General features: G+C 41.6%; 1 protein-coding gene across 1 annotated transcript in view; it reads right to left on the reverse strand.

The window, feature by feature from the left end:
• Positions 1 to 18525, reverse strand: part of LOC111977695 (cadherin-23-like) — a 99079-nt gene that overhangs the window by 41594 nt on the left and 38960 nt on the right. The window contains 6 exon segments of the mRNA XM_024007244.3: positions 433 to 534; positions 941 to 1060; positions 10251 to 10388; positions 11215 to 11276; positions 11279 to 11353; positions 11356 to 11382. Coding sequence (XP_023863012.2) covers positions 433 to 534; positions 941 to 1060; positions 10251 to 10388; positions 11215 to 11276; positions 11279 to 11353; positions 11356 to 11382 — 524 coding nt within the window.

The following is an 18525-nucleotide window of genomic DNA, read 5'->3' on the forward strand; positions in this document are numbered from 1 at the left end:
ACACACCCAAACCCACAACCAAACACACACACACACACACACACACACACACACACACACACACACACACACACACACACACACACACACACACACACACACACACACACACACGCGAATACACACATATAAACACACAAACACACACGCACACATAAACGCATGCATGCACACACACACACACATACACATACACATACACACACAATACAAACACAATATACACACACTACAATCACTGTGTAGGTTCATAAGTTGCATATCAGCTTGTTCATTCTTGTCTGGGCTGAATCCTGACATGAAATCCGGCAGGCCTACATCAAACTTGAATGCATATCTCCCATTGACATGAAGGTACACGCATGTTTCAAGTTGTCGCTAGCTACAAGTGCATATCTCAAGTTAGAATTGGGCCAGTCAGTCCACTCACACTGTGCAGGGCTGCTTCTCTCGGTCCAGTTTGATGGCGGTGGTGATGACTCCTGTAATGGCATCAAAGTGGAAGTTATCCCAGTCTCTGTTCCCAGCTCCTGTCTTGGAGGAAGCATAGCGCACCTCTCCATTAAAAGGGTTTTCTAATGATCAATTAGCCTTTTAAAATTATAAACTTGGATTAGCTAACACAACGTGCCATTGGAACACAGGAGTGATGGTTGCTGATAATCGGCCTCTGTACGTCTATGTAGATATTCCATAAAAGATCTGTCGTTTCCAGCTACAATAGTAATTTACAACATTAACAATGTCTACACTGTTTTTCTGATCAATTTGATGTTATTTTAATGGACAAAAAATGTGGACATTTTTATGTGACCCCAAACTTTTGAACGGTAGTGTACATTTACATTTTAGTCGTTTAACAGACACTCTTATCCAGAGTGACTTACAGTCAGTGCATTCAGATATGTTTACTTATGTTCTACTACAGTATGAATCCCACCTGAACAGAGTTCTCTCGTCGGTTGTTGGGGCTGCCGCCAGGGTTGTCCCTAGCGATGGCTGTCAGGGTGAAGTGGTCTTTAGTCTCTCTGTCCAGTGGAGACAGAATGTAGATGTCACCCTGAGAAGAGAAGGAGGAGGAGGAGGAGGAGGAGAAAGATCATTATTCAAATAAAGTACAGTGAACGGGCCAGGAGGTGCAGTAAACTAAGGAAGAGTATTAGGGCCAAGTGAAGTTAAAAATTAAATAAACAGTGATGGTGGTGGTACTTGGAAATGTTTATTTTTGCATGATATACTTAAAAAAATTGTTGACACTGAGAATAGTGGGAATATTTTGAGAATAAAGTCTGAATTAAATTTTTTAGAATAAACTGGCAATATTTTGAGAAAAAGTGGCAATATTTTGAGAATAAACGTGACATTTTATAATGAGAATAAAGTATTTTTTTTGGAATAAAGTCACAGTTATATTTCAAGATTAAAGTAGGGGATTTGGTTAAGTGCATGTTTCCTTGGCTCCCTGTTGCTGTGCTCACCACCATTGAAATGCCTGCAGTTAGGTGACCTTGTGAATCTATACCTTATAGTTGGCCTAATAACAAGGAAATCCTTTCTCTTTTAGCACATAATAACCATATGATTAGAAGTAGGCCTATTATGACCTGGAAGAGGTTGTGCCACAGATTTGGTTCAGAAGGAGGAACCACACGGACTCAGATAAGATATTTCATCCAAGTCTGTGTGGTTACATGCAGTACATAGGTATAGACAGGTGGGTTGTGTGTGTATGCAGGTGTGTGTGTGTGTGGGGGGGGGTCTAATACACTCATTCAAACAGGTGTCACACACAGTATCCTCAAAGCAATACCATTCTAACGACCATGGTGCATTGTCAGACTGCGAAGAGACATGGAGTTGCGTACATCAGACCCTGTCATGGTGCCCTTCGAATTCGCTACAATGTCTGGGCTGAATCAATCGCCTCCATTTGCCAACAACGTGCATAGCATATTTTAGAGAGTAACAGCTAGGCCAGCAGACTATATGTCGAAACAAAAGGTTAACTTACAAATTTGTGCAAAATGACATGGTGTTTTATGTAGGCTAACTTCAAATGAAGTAGGTCTAGTAGTAGGTCACGGATTGCGTTTGAGAAGGATTGCACATCCCTGTTGGGCTCAAGGGCTGCCCTCAAACCCCTAACTTTTTCATTGGCAAGATAAGCAAACTTAGGGATGACATGCCAGCAACAAACGCTGATACTACACATCCAAGTATATCGGACCAAATTATGAAAGACAAAAATTGCATTTTTGAATTCCGTAAGGTCAGTGTGGAAGAGGTGAAAAAATTATTGTTATCTATCAACAATGACAAGCCACCGGGGTCTGACAATCTGGATAGAAAATTACTGAGGACAATAGCAGACGATATTGCCACTCCTATTTGCCAAATCTTCAATTTAAGCCTACTAGAGAGCGTGTGCCCTCAGGCCTGGAGGGAAGCTAAAGTAATTCCGCTACCCAAGAATAGTAAAGCCCCCTTTACTAGCTCAAAAAGCCGACCAATCAGCCTGTTACCAACCCTCAGTAAACTTTTGGAAAAAATGGTGTTTGACCAGATACAATGCTATTTCACAGAAAACAAATTAACAACAGAATTTCAGCATGCTTAAAGGGAAGGACACTCAACAAGCACAGCACTTACACAAGTTACTGATGATTGGCTGAGAGAAATTGATGATAAAATGATTGTGGGGGCTGTCTTGTTAGACTTCCAAGCAGCTTTTGACATTATCGATCATAGTCTGCTGCTGGAAAAATGTATGTGTTATGGCTTTACAACCCCTGCTATAATGTGGATAAAGTGTTACTTGTCTAACAGAACACAGAGGGTGTTCTTTAATGGAAGCCTCTCAAATATAATCCAGTTAGAATCAGGAATTCCCAGGGTAGCTGTTTATGCCCCTTGCTTTTCAATTTTGACTAACAACATGCCACTGACTTTGAGCAAAGCCAGAGTGTCTATGTATGCGGATGACTCAACACTATACACTACAGTGACTTAAATGACTGCAACACACAACACAGAGCTGCAGTTAGTTTCTGAGTGGGTGGCAGTGAATAAGTTAGCCCTAAATACTTATAAAACTAAAAGCATTGTATTTGGAACAAAACACTCACTAAACCCTAAACCTAAACTAAATCTTGTAATAAATCATGTGGAAATTGAGCAAGTTGAGATGACTACACTGCTTGGAGTAACACTAGATTGTAAACTGGCATGGTCAAAACATATTAATGCAGTAGTAGCTAAAATGGGGAGAAGTCTGTCTATAATTAAGCGATGCTCTGCCGTCTTAACAACACTATCAACATGGCAGGTCCTACAGGCCCTAGTTTTGTCGCACCTTATAATACTGTTCAGTCGTGTGGTCAGGTGCCACAAAAAAGGACTTGGGAAAATTGCATTTGGCTCAGAACAGGGCAGCACGGCAGCACAGTACACCGAGAGCTAATATTAATGGTATGTATGTCAATCTCTCCTGGCTGAAAGTGGAGGAGAGATGGACAGCTGAAAGTGGAGGAGAGATTGACTTCATCACTACTTTTATTTGTGAGAAGTATTGACATATGGAATGCACCGAGCTCTCTGTCTAAACTACTGGCACACAGCTTGGACACCCATGAATACCCCACAAGACATGCCACAAGAGGTCTCCTCACAGTCCCCAAGTCCAGAACAGACTATGGAAGGCACACAGTACTACATGGAGCCATGACTACATGGAACTCTATTCCACATCAAGTAACTGACGCAAGCAGTAAAATTAGATTTAAAAAACTGATTAAAAAACACCTTATGGAACAGCAGGGACTGCGAAGCAACACAAACATTGGCACACACACACGCACACACACACGATAACATACGCACTATACATACACATGGATTTAGTACTGTAAATGTGTGGTAGTGGTGGAGTAGGGGCCTGAGGGCACACAGTGTTGTGAAATCTGTGAATGTATTGTAATGTTTTTAAACTTGTATAAACTGCCTTAATTTTGCTGGACCCTAGAAAGAGTAGCTGCTGCTTTGGCAGCAGCTAATGGGGATTCATAATGAATAGAAATACAAATACTTTGAAGAATATTTTTTGATTTGTTTAAAACTTTTTTGGTTACTACATGATTCTAAGTTCCTCGGTGTATATATTACTAAGAAACTGAAATGGTCCACCCACACAGACAGTGTGGTAAAGAAGGAGTCTGAAGAAATTTGGCTTGTCACCTAAAACCCTCACAAACTTTTACAGATGCACAATTGAGAGCATCCTGTCGGACTGTTTCACCGCCTGGTACGGCAACTGCACCGCCCACAATATTATGAATGCTACAACCTTCCCTGTCTGTAAAGGATATTGAAGTTGCACGAGCAGGACACAGTCACTACACTTTGGACACATTTTGTTTGATGATGAAGGCTATTCTTTATAGTTGCAGCCATATCGTAGTTTCTAAATAGATAACACTACTGAACTGCCTGTCTGCCTCCTGAGCAGCTTAGCTAATATTTGCAATGGTGATCAAAAAACAACATTCAGTTGCTGTTTTGCTGCATGCCACCTCTGGGCAGCCAAACGTTCTAGGCAGCTGAGCATGTATCCGGACTGGTAAAAAGAGTCTGACAATGGGAGAGATTGTTTTGCATCGCCTGGTGCCATAATTATACCACATACTGTATGGTGCCACCAGTCTGCTTGCAGTTGTCAGTTATCGTCAGGTATGTGGATGATTTTATTCAGGAACGTTTCTTGGGCTACTTTGATGTCTCAAGTGGGCGAGATGCACAGTCTGTTTGACTTTGTGAATTATGAGATGTCTGAACTTAACTTCATGGAGAAACTCATTGCCCAAACCTACAATTAAGCACCTGTAATGGAATGGTGATCACCACTCCACTCCCCTCCCCTCTCTCCTGACATGAACTGAAACACGTTGAATGTTTCCTCTCCAAGCACTGTGAGTACCTCTATCAATTTTCTCTCATTACTAGTCTGAAGAGAGAGAAAGAGAGAGAGGAGTTTCTAATTGTTTTTTGTTGATATTGTTGATATTGATTTTGTTGATATTGTACTGCAGAGTTAATCACACACACAAACACAATCCTATTATTACACATACATTTTTTTACTCCTTGCTTGGACTAACTCATTATTAGCTTTTTCTAACTGTGTAGTGTATTGTGTTATTGTTTTTTTGTCTTCCCAGTCAAATCCTGTCTTGCCCTCAGTGGAAGAGTTGAGCTCTTCTCCAACACCATCCATCCATGATGAGCCTGTCCTGCTGTCACGACTTCTGCCGAAGTCGGTTCCTCTCCTTGTTCGGGCGGCGCTCGGCGGTCGATGTCGCCGGTCTTCTAGCCATCGCCGATCCACTTTTAATTTTCCATTGGTTTTGTCTTTGTTTCCCACACACCTGGTTTTCATTTCCCAATTACTGGTCATGTATTTAACCCTCTGTTTCCCCCCATGACTTTGTGTGTGATTGTTTATTGTTCAGGTCGGTACGTTTCCGGCTGGGGTTTTTTCCGGGTGCTGTTTTCACCCGTGTTTTGTGGCAACCGTTATTGTTCGCACATTGGTATGTTTACTTTGTGCTATTTATTAAGTAAAGTGCGTTGTTTACTCATCTCTGCTCTCCTGCGCCTGACTTCATGCACCAGCTACACCCACCGCCTGACACCTGCACTGAAGCCTAATTATATGTGTTATTGTTTTTACCATCAAGGACCAGCGTTTTAATTAATACTTTCAAGTGATATCCCAAAATAAATTATATTTAATATGAAAACCTCAACCCCTGTCCTGCACTGAAGTCAAGCCTCTGAACACCTCAACTCATGCATCATACCGTCATTCAATCACTGATCCATTCCCAACACTGTGTAAGTAGCCCTCTCATTCCCATAAGTGACCATTGTGCTGTTGTTGCTGTTAGAAATACTAAAGTTCCTAAGACAAACCCACATTTTATTCGTAAGAGAAATTTGAAGTGTTTTAATGAGCAGGCTTTCTTTCATGATTTGTTTTATTTTGACTGGAGCAAGATTGAGTTTATCCCTGATGTGGAAACTGCCTGGATATTCTTTCATGATGGTTTTTCCCAAATAGTAAACAAACATGCCCCATTCCGCAGGCTCAGGTTTAAAGGGGGGGATAATCCATGGTTTTCTTCTGAGCTGTCTTGTATTATTCACGACCGTAATCTAGCCTGGCCTAAAGCAAGGAAATAATGTTCTGATGCTGATTGGTTTATTTTTAGGCAGTTACGAAACAAGTGTTATTTTCTTCTCAGGAAGGCCAAGTGAATATTTTATGTCTGTTACCACTGATAACCTGAATGACCCTAGAAAGTTTTGGAAGGCTATTAAGTCTATGTCTGGTAACAGTAATGTTAATGAATTACCGTCAGGTGTTTTGAAGGACTGTTGCTGTATATGACAAAACTGAAATGCTGAATTGTTTCAATGAGCACTTTGTATCATCTGGTAGGCTGTTTGATTCAGTGTCCTCTGTCTCTGTACAACTCTGTGTGGATGAACCAGTGTCCTCTGTCTCTGTACAACCCTGTGTGGATGAACCAGTGTCCTCTGTCTCTGTACAACCCTGTGTGGATGAACCAGTGAGAGCTGGTCAAACTTTTAGCTTTTTGCCATTCTCAGTGCAGGTGGTACATAAAGCCCTGAAATCCTTATATCAGAGAAAGCCTGCAGGTCCTGATCTTTTGGATCCCTGCTTTTTAAATATGGCAGTTGATTTCATAGCTGAACCACTTACAGTGGGGCAAAAAAGTATTTAGTCAGCCACCAATTGTGCAAGTTCTCCCACTTAAAAAGATGAGAGAGGCCTGTAATTTTCATCATAGGTACACTTCAACTATGACAGACAAAATGAGGAAAAAAATCCAGAAAATCACATTGTAGGATTTTTTATGAATTTATTTGCAAATTATGGTGGAAAATAAGTATTTGGTCAATAACAAATGTTTATCTCAATACTTTGTTAAATACCCTTTGTTGGCAATGACAGAGTCTTCACAAGGTCTTCACACACTGTTGCTGGTATTTTGGCCCATTCCTCCATGCAGATCTCCTCTAGAGCAGTGATGTTTTGGGGCTGTTGRTGGGCAACACGGACTTTCAACTCCCTCCAAAGATTTTCTATGGGGTTGAGATCTGGAAACTGGCTAGGCCACTCCAGGACCTTGAAATGCTTCTTACGAAGCCACTCCTTCGTTGCCCGGGCGGTGTGTTTGGGATCATTGTCATGCTGAAAGACCCAGCCACGTTTTCATCTTCAATGCCCTTGCTGATGAAGGAGGTTTTCACTCAAAATCTCACGATACATGGCCCCATTCATTCTTTCCTTTACACGGATCAGTCGCTCCTGGTCATTTGCAGAAAAACTGCCCAAAGCATGATGTTTCACCCCATGCTTCACAGTAGGTATGGTGTTCTTTGGATGCAACTCAGCATTCTTTGTCTCCAAACACGACGAGTTGAGTTTTTACCAAAAAGTTTATTTTGGTTTCATCTGACCATATGAAATTCTCCCAATCTCTTCTGGATCATCCAAATGCTCTCTAGCAAACTTCAGACGGGCCTGGACATGTACTGGCTTAAGCAGGGGACACATCTGGCACTGCAGGATTTGAGTTCCTGGCGACGTAGTGTGTTACTGAATGGTAGGCTTTGTTACTTTGGTACCAGCTCTCTGCAGGTCATTCACTAGGTCCCCCGTGTGGTTCTGGATTTTTGCTCACCGTTCTTGTGATCATTTTGACCCCATGGGTGAGTCTTGCGTGGAGCCCCAGATCGAGGAGATTATCAGTGGCTTGTGTCTTCCATTTCCTAATAATTGCTCCCACAGTTGATTTCTTCAAACCAAGCTGCTTACCTATTGCAGATTCAGTCTTCCCAGCCTGGTGCAGGTCTACATTTTGTTTCTGGTGTCCTTGACAGCTCTTTGGTCTTGGCATAGAGTGGAGTTTGGATTGTGACTGTTTTGAGGTTGTGGACAGGTGTCTTTATACTGATAACAAGTTCAAACAGGTGCCATTAATACAGGTAACGAGTGGAGACAGAGGAGCCTCTTAAAGAAAAGTTACAGGTCTGTGAGAGCCAGAAATCTTGCTTTTTGTAGGTGACCAAATACTTATTTTCCACCATAATTTGCAAATAAATTAATGAAAAATCCTACAATGTGATTTTCTGGATTTTTTTTCTCATTTTGTCTGTCATAGTTGAAGTGTACCTATGATGAAAATTACAGGCCTCTCTCATCTTCTTAAGTGGGAGAACTTGCACAATTGGTGGCTGACTAAATACTTTTTCGCCCCACTGTACATATCTGTTCAATCTAACTCTGGAATGTAATGAAATTACGAAAATCTGGAAATCAGCATTTGTCCTACCACTTTTAAAAGGGGGAGATCCAACTCTTTTAAATAATTATAGGTCAATGTCAAAGCTGTCACCCCTGGTGAAAATACTTCAAACCCTTGTGAGTGAACAGCTAAAAGAGTTTTTATTTACTAACTATTTACTTTACTATTTTATCAATGTACCAATCGGGCTTCAGGAAGAAGCATAGCACAATTACAGCAGCCATGAAGGTTTTAAATGATATCACTGAAGCCCTTGACAAAAAACAGCACTGTGTCTCACTTTTTATTGATCTCTCTAAGGCTTTTGATACAGTTGATCATGCTATACTAAGGCAGAGATTGTCGAGTGTAGGTCTTTCAGAGCATGCAGTTGCATGGTTTACTAACTATATGTCTGATAGAACTTGAGTACACTCAATTTGATGGGCTTATGTCTGTTAAATTGTCTGTCGTTAATGGTGTGCCCCAAGGCTCTGTACTTGGTCCTCTCTTATTCACTATTTATATAAATGATTTGGACAAAAATGTCCAAAATGCGCAACTTCATTTTTATGCTGATGATACTGTTATTTACTGTTGTGCCTCGTCTCTTACAAAAGCTTTCCAGAACTTGCAAACTGCTTTTTATACTGTTCAACATACCTTGTGTCAATTGAAGTATCCTCAATACTGACAAAACTAAACTAATGGTGTTTTCTAAAGCAAGAAATAGAACTCTGAACCTTTCACCTATTACTACCTGTCAGGGCAAGGAGATTGAGGTTGTAAGCTCATATAAATATCTTGGAATTTTAATTGATGACGGCCTCTCTTTTAAATTGCATATTCAACAACTTACAAAAAAATGTAAGCTGAATTTGGGATTTTATTTTAGGAATAAGGCCTGTTTTTCTTTTGAAGCCAGAAGGAGGCTAGTATCAGCTACATTTATGCCTTTACTAGACTGTGGGGATATTTTATATATGAATGCTTCCGCTTAGTGTTTGAGATCAATTGACACCCTTTACCATGGCACTTTGAGATTTATTTTAAACTGCAAAACCCTTACGCACCACTGCACTTTGTATACCAGGGTTGGCTGGCCTTCTCTAGTCACTCGTAGGCTCAGTCACTGGTATACTTTTATTTAAAAAGCCATTTTGGTTTTACTACCTTTTTATTTGGGCATTTTTATTGTTCAGAAATGTGTTGGGTACTCTCTTCGTTCGCTGGACTTTATCCTGCTAAATGTTCCAAATGTCCGAACTGAATTTGGTAAAAGGGCTTTTATGTACTCTGCTCCATCTTCTTGGAACACATTACAAAATCCTTTTAAACTGGAAGAACTTGTTCCGATTGGTATTTTTAAATCACTGATGAATGATCTTGAGACTTATTCCCTGACCTGTCAATGTTTTTAATTTGCTGTTTTTGATTTTTGTTATACTCTTGTGAATTCTATGGTTTTCACTAGATTACTTGTAGTTTTTCATGTTGTTTGTCTGTAATTTTTGTAATGACTTGGTGCTGCCTATCTTGGCCAGGACGCTCTTGAAAAATAGATTTTAAATCTCAATGAGCCCTTCCTGGTTAAATAAAGGTTAAATAAACATTTTTAAAAATGAGACTCCAAATCACAGCCGGTTGTGATACAGCCTGGAATCGTCTATAGTGATGCCACTAGCACTGAGATGCAGTGCCTTAGACTGCTGCGCCATCTGGGAGTCTTTATTAAATGCTTTCGTTTAAAGTAATTCGTTATGATGATTTTTGAAACACGCTTTGTCATCTCTGTGCATGAAGTGCAGTGATACGTGAAGTAAAAAAGCGAAGTCCACTTCAAGCACTACAAAGTGTGTGTGTGTGTGTTTTAGAACTCACAGTGGATGGAGTGATGCCAAACTTGCCCTCTCCATCTACTAGGCTGTACTCGATGACAGAGAAGAGGCCAGAGTCTGCGTCTGTGGCACTGACTCTCACTATGACCGTGCCCAAGTCAACATCCTCAAACACTGGCTTCTGCAAAGGGACATCAGACAGAACACCTTGATGTAATTGGCTCAGAACAGGGCAGCACGGCTGGCCCTTGGATGTACACAGAGAGCTAACATTAATAATATGCTTGTCAATCTCTCCTGCCTCAAAGTGGAAGAGAGATTGACTTCATCACTACTTGCATTTGTGAGAAGTATTGACATGTTGAATGCACCAAGCTGTCTGTTTGAATTACTGGCACACAGCTCGGACACCCATGCATACCCCACAAGACATGCCACAAGAGGTCTCTTCACAGTCCCCAAGTCCAGAACAGATTTCATGGGAGACGCACAGTACTACATAGAGCCATGACTACATGGAATTTATTCACGTACAAGTAACTCCTGCAAGCAGTAAAATTTTATGAAAATATGAACAAGATATAAAATACATCTTATGGAACAGCGGGGACTGTGAAGCACACAAGACATGTGGTAGTAGAGTAGGAGCCTGCGGGCACACACTTAATATGTTGTGAAATCTGTTGTAAAGTATTCTAATGTTTCAAAAATAAATCTTAATTTGCTGGCCCCAGGAAGATTAGCTGCTGCCTTGGCAGCATCTAATGTGATCCATATAAATACAAATGTTACATTGATGTCTTGACTAATCAAATGAAATCAACATTCATTTTACAGAAAACAAAAAAAGGGACAATAAAGGGGATGGGTCAGTACAGTAAACAGTGGCAACAACAAAAACAAGACGAGTGCTCAAACTCAGACCATCACAATATAAATTATATCTAGTGAGACTACTAATGGTGAAGCATTTTGCAGGTTATGTTATGAATCAGTATTTTTGGTACCTGGTAAGAGGGTTGTTTAAAGATAGGGTTGTTATCATTGACATCGACTATACGCAGGTACACGGAAGCTCAGCCACTCTAGGTGGACTGCCGTGGTCCTGGGCTCTCACTGTGAAGTTCAGCCACTGCACCTGCTCAAGTCCACCGTCCGGTAGGCTATGATCTTACCTGCACACACACAATGGTTACCAGAACATTTCCTCATCATAATATACTAATCAAATTAATGTTTGCTTATAAAGGCTCATTACAGGCTTGGGCTGTATTATATGTGTGTATGTGTGTGTGGTTGTGTGTGTGTGTGTGTGTGTGTTGTGTGTGTGGTGTGTGTGTGTGTGTGTGTGTGTGTGTGTGTGTGTGTGTGTGTGTGGTGTGGTGTGTGTGTGTGTGTGTGTGTGTGTGTGTGTGTGGTGTGTGTGTGTGGTGTGTTGTGTGTGTGTGTGTGTGTGTTTGTTTGTTTCAACTCTGGGTTCAATGTAAAACAGATTTTACATGATGCACAATATGTTACAGCCAATAATTTAATTCTGTTTCATTGTCATGGCAATTCTGAGTGACCGATGCAAAGTTTGCAGAATGTTTGCATTTAGAATGTTTGGTTGATTTAAAAAAAATGAGCTTCAATACCAAGCAATTAATTTTCATAATTCTATGAGGAATCAAAGCGCTGAGTAAATAAACCACCTCTATCCTCCGTTCTACTAGCGAATTTACAGTCACTGGAGAAACTGGACAAGCTATGTTCGAGACTTTACTACGAACGGGACCTGAAGAACTGCAATATCCTATGTTTCTCAGAAACTTGGTTGAACAAGGACATGGATAATATACAACTAACTAGTTTTTCAATGCATCGGTAGGAAAGAGCAGCAGCGTCGGGTAAGGTCAAGGGGGTGGTGTGTGTCTCTTTGTGAACCTCTTAAGAGGCGGCGCTCCTAGTGGCCGATGATTTTAATTCAGGAAAACTGAAATCAGTTTGACCTAATTTCTACCAGCATGTCACCTGTTCAACTACAGGCAACATCCACATTGAGCTAAAGGCTAGAGCTGCTACTTTCAAGGAGTGGGACACTAACCCGAACGCTTATAAGAAATTCCGCTATGCCCTCTGATGAACCATCGAACAGGCAAAGTATCAATACAGGACTAAGATCGAATCCTACCACAACGGCTGTGACGCTCGTCGGATGTGGCAGGGTTTACAAACTATTGCGGATTACAGAGGGAAACTCAGCCGCGAGCTGCCCAGTGACATGAGTCTACCAGACCAGCTAACCCTAACCCTATCCTTGACCCAGTCTGTAATACCTACTGTACATGTTTCAAGCAGACTACCCTAATCCATGTGCCCAAGAATGCCAAGGTAACCTGTCTACATGACCATAACCCCGTAGCACTCACATCGGTAGCCATGAAACGCTTTGAAAGGCTGGTCATGTCTCACATAAACACCATCATCCCAGACACCCTGGACCCACTCCAATTCGCATTCCACCCCAACAGATCCACAGATCACGCAATTTATATTGCACTCCACACTGCCCTTTCCCACTTGGACAAAAGGAACACCTAAATTAAAATTATGTTCCTTGACTACAGCTCAGCATTCAACACCATAGTGCCCTCCAAGCTCATTACTAACCCTGGGACTGAACACCTCCCTCTGCAACTGGATCGGCAACAACATATCCGTCATGCTGACTCTCAACACAGGGGCACCTAAGGGGTGCATGCCCCCCTCCTGTACTCCCTGTGTACCCGTGAATGCGTCGCTGCATACGACTCCAATACCATCATTAAGATTGCCAATGACACAACGGTGGTAGGGCTGATAACTGGCAACGATGAGACAGCCTAAAGGGAGGAGGTCAGAGACCTGGCAGTGTGGTGCCAGGACAACAACCTATCCCTCAATGCCAGAAAGTCAAAGGAGCACGCCCCAATTCACATCGACGTGGCTGAAGTGGAGCGGGTGAGACCTTCACATTTCTCGGTTTCCCCATCACTAAGGACCTATCATAGTCCAAACACACCAACACAGTCGCGAAGATGACACAACAATGCCTATTCCCCCTCAGGAGCCTGAAAAGATTTGTCATGGGCCCTCAGATCCTCAAATTTCTACAGATGCACCATTGAGAGCATCTTGACTCGCTGCATCACCACTTGGTATGGCAACTGCTTGGCATCCGAATGCAAGGCGCTACAGAGGGTAGTGCATACGGCCCAGTATATCACTTGGGCTGAGCTCCCTGCCATCTAGGATCTCTATACCAGGCGGTGTCAGAGGCAGGCCCTAAAAATTGTCAAAGACTCCAACCACCCAAGTCATAGACCAGGGGTCTCCAACCCTGTTCCTGGAGAGCTACCGTTCTGTAGGTTTTCACTCCAATCCTAATCTAGCGTACCTAATTCTAATAATTAGGTGGTTGATAATATGTATCAGGTTAGCTACAACTGCGGTTGGAACAGAATCCCACAGTAGGGTAGTTCTCCAGGAACAGGGTTGGAGAACCCTGTCATAGACAATTCTCTCTGTTACCGCACAGCAAGCGGTACCAATACACCATGTCTGGAACCAACAGGACCCTGAACAGCCATAAGACTGCTAAATAGTTAGTTAAATAGTTAACCAAATAGCTACCCGGACTACCTGCATTGACCCTTTTTGTACCAACTTTTTTGACGCATCACATACGCTGCTGCTACTGTTTACTATCTGTCTCTTTATTCCTAGTTATATGTACATATCTACCTCAATTACCTCGTAATCCTGCACATCGACTCGTACTGATACCCCTTATCATTACACATTGTGTATCTATTATTACTTTTATTATGAAGTGTTTTACTTTTCTATTAATTCTCTATTTTCTTTCTCTGCATTGCTGGTAAGTGTCTGCAATTAAGCATTTCACTGATTGTTGTTTACAAAGCGTGTGGCAAATTGAATATCACACATCTGGGTGAATTTCTGTGAATTTCAACTCTGCCACTGTTAGTGGGTTCAATATGAAAGTGATTTTACATGATACACAGTAGATACTGTAAATACATAGACCATAGATCAGTGTTTCTTTTTCTGTAGTGTATTGGCTACATTCAAAGCCATTAATTAGAGATTGAGGATTCTGCACTATATTTTATTTACATGACACTACAAAAGGATATGGCAGCCATGTTAGCACCATATTAACAGTACATGCAGGGGTATATAAATACTATATACAGTATTTGTTAATTTCATCTTGTAGGCTATACATTCACAGCTAAAAGCTGAGTTGCATAGGCCTCCAGATAATGATAAAACATTTAAGTAGACTACACTACAATTAGGTAGACAAAACAAAGACATAGATTTTGATGGTGATGAAGCCAGCTTCGGAGAGTTCCTTCACAACATGTCGGAGACTGGTGCTTCTGGCAACTCACTAGAGTTAGATGAGTTGATGATGGTGAAGCCAGATGTCGTGGAAAATTACAGAATTAGTCATGCTATCCAGTGTTTTACTTTTTAAAGAATTGTCTCTTGTTATATGCTAGTGTTTTTTCTAACCTGATACAAACTTGTCTTTGTGGGACTTAGTCATAAGACTGGGCGTAAAGCTAAGGTCATTCATGTGACATCCCATGGGTTTACTATCTACAGAAAGGCACATGTATGGAAACTTGCAGAAAGGTGCACATTATAGTGTTTTGCTATTGTGAATGCAGTTGAGGCAGGTTGAGCACTCAGCCTATCAACCTCGTGCTATCAAAAATCTGCACAGACAACTAATTGCTTTTTACACACTATCTGTTGACTGCCATGTATACAAAAAGGATGTGCTTCTCTATAAAAGCTGAAAAGCGACACAGTTTGTTGGGCCTTAACTGCGCAACTGTTGAAGTGCATAGCTAACTGCTCCATTCTTTCAGTTAGCTATTATTAGAAAACCCTTTTGCAACTATCTTAGCACAGCTGAAAATTGTTGTGCTGATTAAAGAAGCAATAAAACTGTCCGTCTTTAGACTAGTTGAGTATCTGGAACATCAGCCATTGTGGGTGTGATTACAGGCTCAAAATGGCCAGAAACAATGACCTTTCTTCTGAAACTTCGTCAGTCTATTCTTGTTCTGAGAAATGAAGGCTATTCCATGCAAGAAATTGTCAAGAAACTGAAGATCTCGTACAACTCTGTGTACTACTCCCTTCACAGAACAGCGTAAACTGTCTCTAACCAGAATAGAAAGAGGAGTGGGAGGCCCTGGAGTACAACTGAGCAAGAGGACAAGTACATTAGTGTCTAGTTTGAGAAACAGACACCTCACAAGTACTCAACTGGCAGCTTCATTAAATAGTACCCGCAAAACACGAGGCCTCCCCACTCCTGTTTTGAAGGGAGTAGTACACAGCGCTATACAAGATCTTCAGTTTCTTGGAAGGCCAGTTGTATTGCTTCTTTAATCAGGACAACAGTTTTCAGCTGTGCTAACATAATTGCAAAAGGGTTTTAAAATGATCAAGAAGTTTATCTTTAATCGTATGTTAAACACTTGTATCTCAGATCAATGTTTATGATGAGTATTTCTGTAATTTGATGTGGCTCTCTGCACTTTCACCGAATGTTTGTATGAGACAATGCATTTCTAAACATAACGTGCCAATTAACCTTTTAAAATTATAAACTTGGATTAGCTAACACAACGTGCCATTGGAACACAGGAGTGATGGTTGCTGATAATGGGCCTCTGTACGCCTATGTAGATATTCCATATAAAATCAGCCATTTCCAGCTACAATAGTCATTTACAACATTAACAATGTCTACACTGTATTTCTGATCAATTTGATGTTATTTTAATGGACAACATTTTTTGCTTTTCTTTCAAAAACAAGGACATTTCAAAATGACCCCAAAATTTGAAAGGTAGTGTAGGTAGAGCAGATTCCCTTATTGTATAAGACACTTTCAAATGTGCATTTAGAGACGGGTAGATACCAATAAAAACTGTACCATAGAGGCACAGAATAAGTTAGAGGAAAAACAAAAAGAACTGATGGAACTTATTCAAGAACGATTTTGTGTAAGATATTATAAAAATAAAGAAACAGGATGGAAAATGAGTGAAAATGCACCAAATAATTGTTTAATCATTAACATAGAAATGCTACCAAAAATAACTCACAGAAACTTGTTAGAAATGACAGAGTCCTCCATGATTCACCAAATTATATTTTGAAAGAGGAAGAAAAGGACTTTAAGCACAAGTTTTCATTTCAGTCTCCCCCATCTCCACTAACTGAAGTTAATTGTAAGGATTTGTTTTTATTAATAGTGTTTAATTGACAGCTGTACAGAAAGACTAATGTGAAGGCCAAATTACAGAGGAGGAACTTCTTGATGCAATTAAAGATTTTAAGTTCGGGAAAACTCCAGGGCTGGATGGCATACCAGTTGAGGTATATCAAATATTTGTCCATGTACCCAGAGGTCCATTATTAGCATATTTTAACCACTACTATAAAAATGGTAGACTATCAGATACTCAGCAAGAAGGTCTGATTTCACTATTATTAAAACAGGACCCAGGTGGTAAATATAAAGCTCCAGTCCGCCTAAAAGACTGGAGGCCCCTTACACTTCAGAGTTGTGATGCAAAAATTCTAGTAAAATGCATAGCGCATAGAATTACAAAAGTATTGTCGGATGTTATTCATCCTTATCAGACAGGTTTTTTCACATGGATGATACATTGGAGATAATATAAGAGAAATACTGGAAACAATAGAACCCTATGAAAATTGTGGAAAACCGGGCCTAGTGTCACACCCTGATCTGTTTCACCTGTCTTTCTGCTTGTCTCCACCCCCCACCAGGTGTCTCCCATTTGTCCCCATTATGTCCTGTGATTTATACCTGCGTTTTCTGTTCCAGTTCATCTTCCTCCCATCAAGTCCTACCAGCGTGTTCCCCTGTTTACTGTGCTCTAGTTTTTGTTTTTCTTAGTCTTCCAGTTCTGACTTGTGCCTGACTTGTCCTACCGATTGCCTGCGGTCCAGTACGTGCCTGACTCTGATTTGGAGTATGACCCTTTGCCTGCCTTGATTTACCTTTTGCCTGCCCCTTGAACTATAATAAACTCTGAGACTCATACTATCTGCCTACTGTGTCTGCATCTGGGTCTTAGCCTGAGTCCTGATAGTATGAACTGACCACGACAGGCCCAGCAGACTCAGACCCGCTCCGCAATGCTGTCTCCTTCCAAGGAGCCACCATTGGAAGATGCAAGGAGTTACTGCAATGCCTTATGGAGGGACTCCATACCCTGGCAGAATGCCATGACCATGCATTTGATACATTACTGGAGCAATTACGCGTATTCCCTACTAGGCAGTAAGCCACAACAGTAAATCCCCAGATTCTCAGCAACCCCGCCAGCCTTCTTCGTTCCCCTCGGACTGCTCGAAGATAGAGTGCCTCATAACGCTGATGTCCGGGAGGGCTATGGCGGTGTGTGAGCAACAGTCAGCCGTTTGCCTCAGTCTGGAGGAGTTCGTGACGGAGGTACTTAAAAGTATTTGATTCTCTGTTGTCTGGGAGAGAGGCTGCTCGTAAGCTGCTACAGCTACGTCAAGACTCCCGTAGTGTGGCAGACTACGTAGTGGATTTTCGCATGTTGGTGGCTGAGAGTGCCTGGAACCCGGAAGCCCTGTTCGACATGTTCTTTCACTGATTATTGGAGGTGATTAAAGTTGAGCTCACAGCCCGGGAGCTGCCCATGGACCTTGACTCCCTCATAGCCTTGACCATCCGGATCAATCGGCGGCTACGGGAACGTAGGAGGGAAAGGAGTCTGTTCCCTGTCGCCCTCGTCCCCGATTTTCACTTCGCCCACGAGGATTCCCAGAAATGCCTGAAGTCTACATTTCCGAGTCAATCCGATTTCACCCGAGTTCTCTTGGGAATCACAGAGGGCTGCCGACTCGCCTCCTCTGGAGCCCATGCAACTGGGAAGGGATATATGATCTCCTGCTGAGCGCTTACGCAGACTAAACACCAAGAGCTGTCTGTATTGTGGAGCTACGAGACTTTCCTTATCTACCTGCTGTTAAAAGACCAGGCTCATTAGTAGGTACGAGTACACTGGTGAGCCGTACGGGGAGTTTCCAATCCCTTACTACTTGTAACCCCCTCTATGCTACCCTGTTGTGGGGAGGCCAGTCCAAATCCATCCGGGTGCTCATTGACTCTGAGGCCGACGAAAGCTTTATGGATACTACCCTGGTGCAACCACAGTGAATCCATGTAGTGTCTGCTCCTGGAATTC

This window comes from Salvelinus sp. IW2-2015, linkage group LG18, assembly GCF_002910315.2.
Source record: "Salvelinus sp. IW2-2015 linkage group LG18, ASM291031v2, whole genome shotgun sequence".
Lineage (NCBI taxonomy): Eukaryota > Metazoa > Chordata > Actinopteri > Salmoniformes > Salmonidae > Salvelinus > Salvelinus sp. IW2-2015.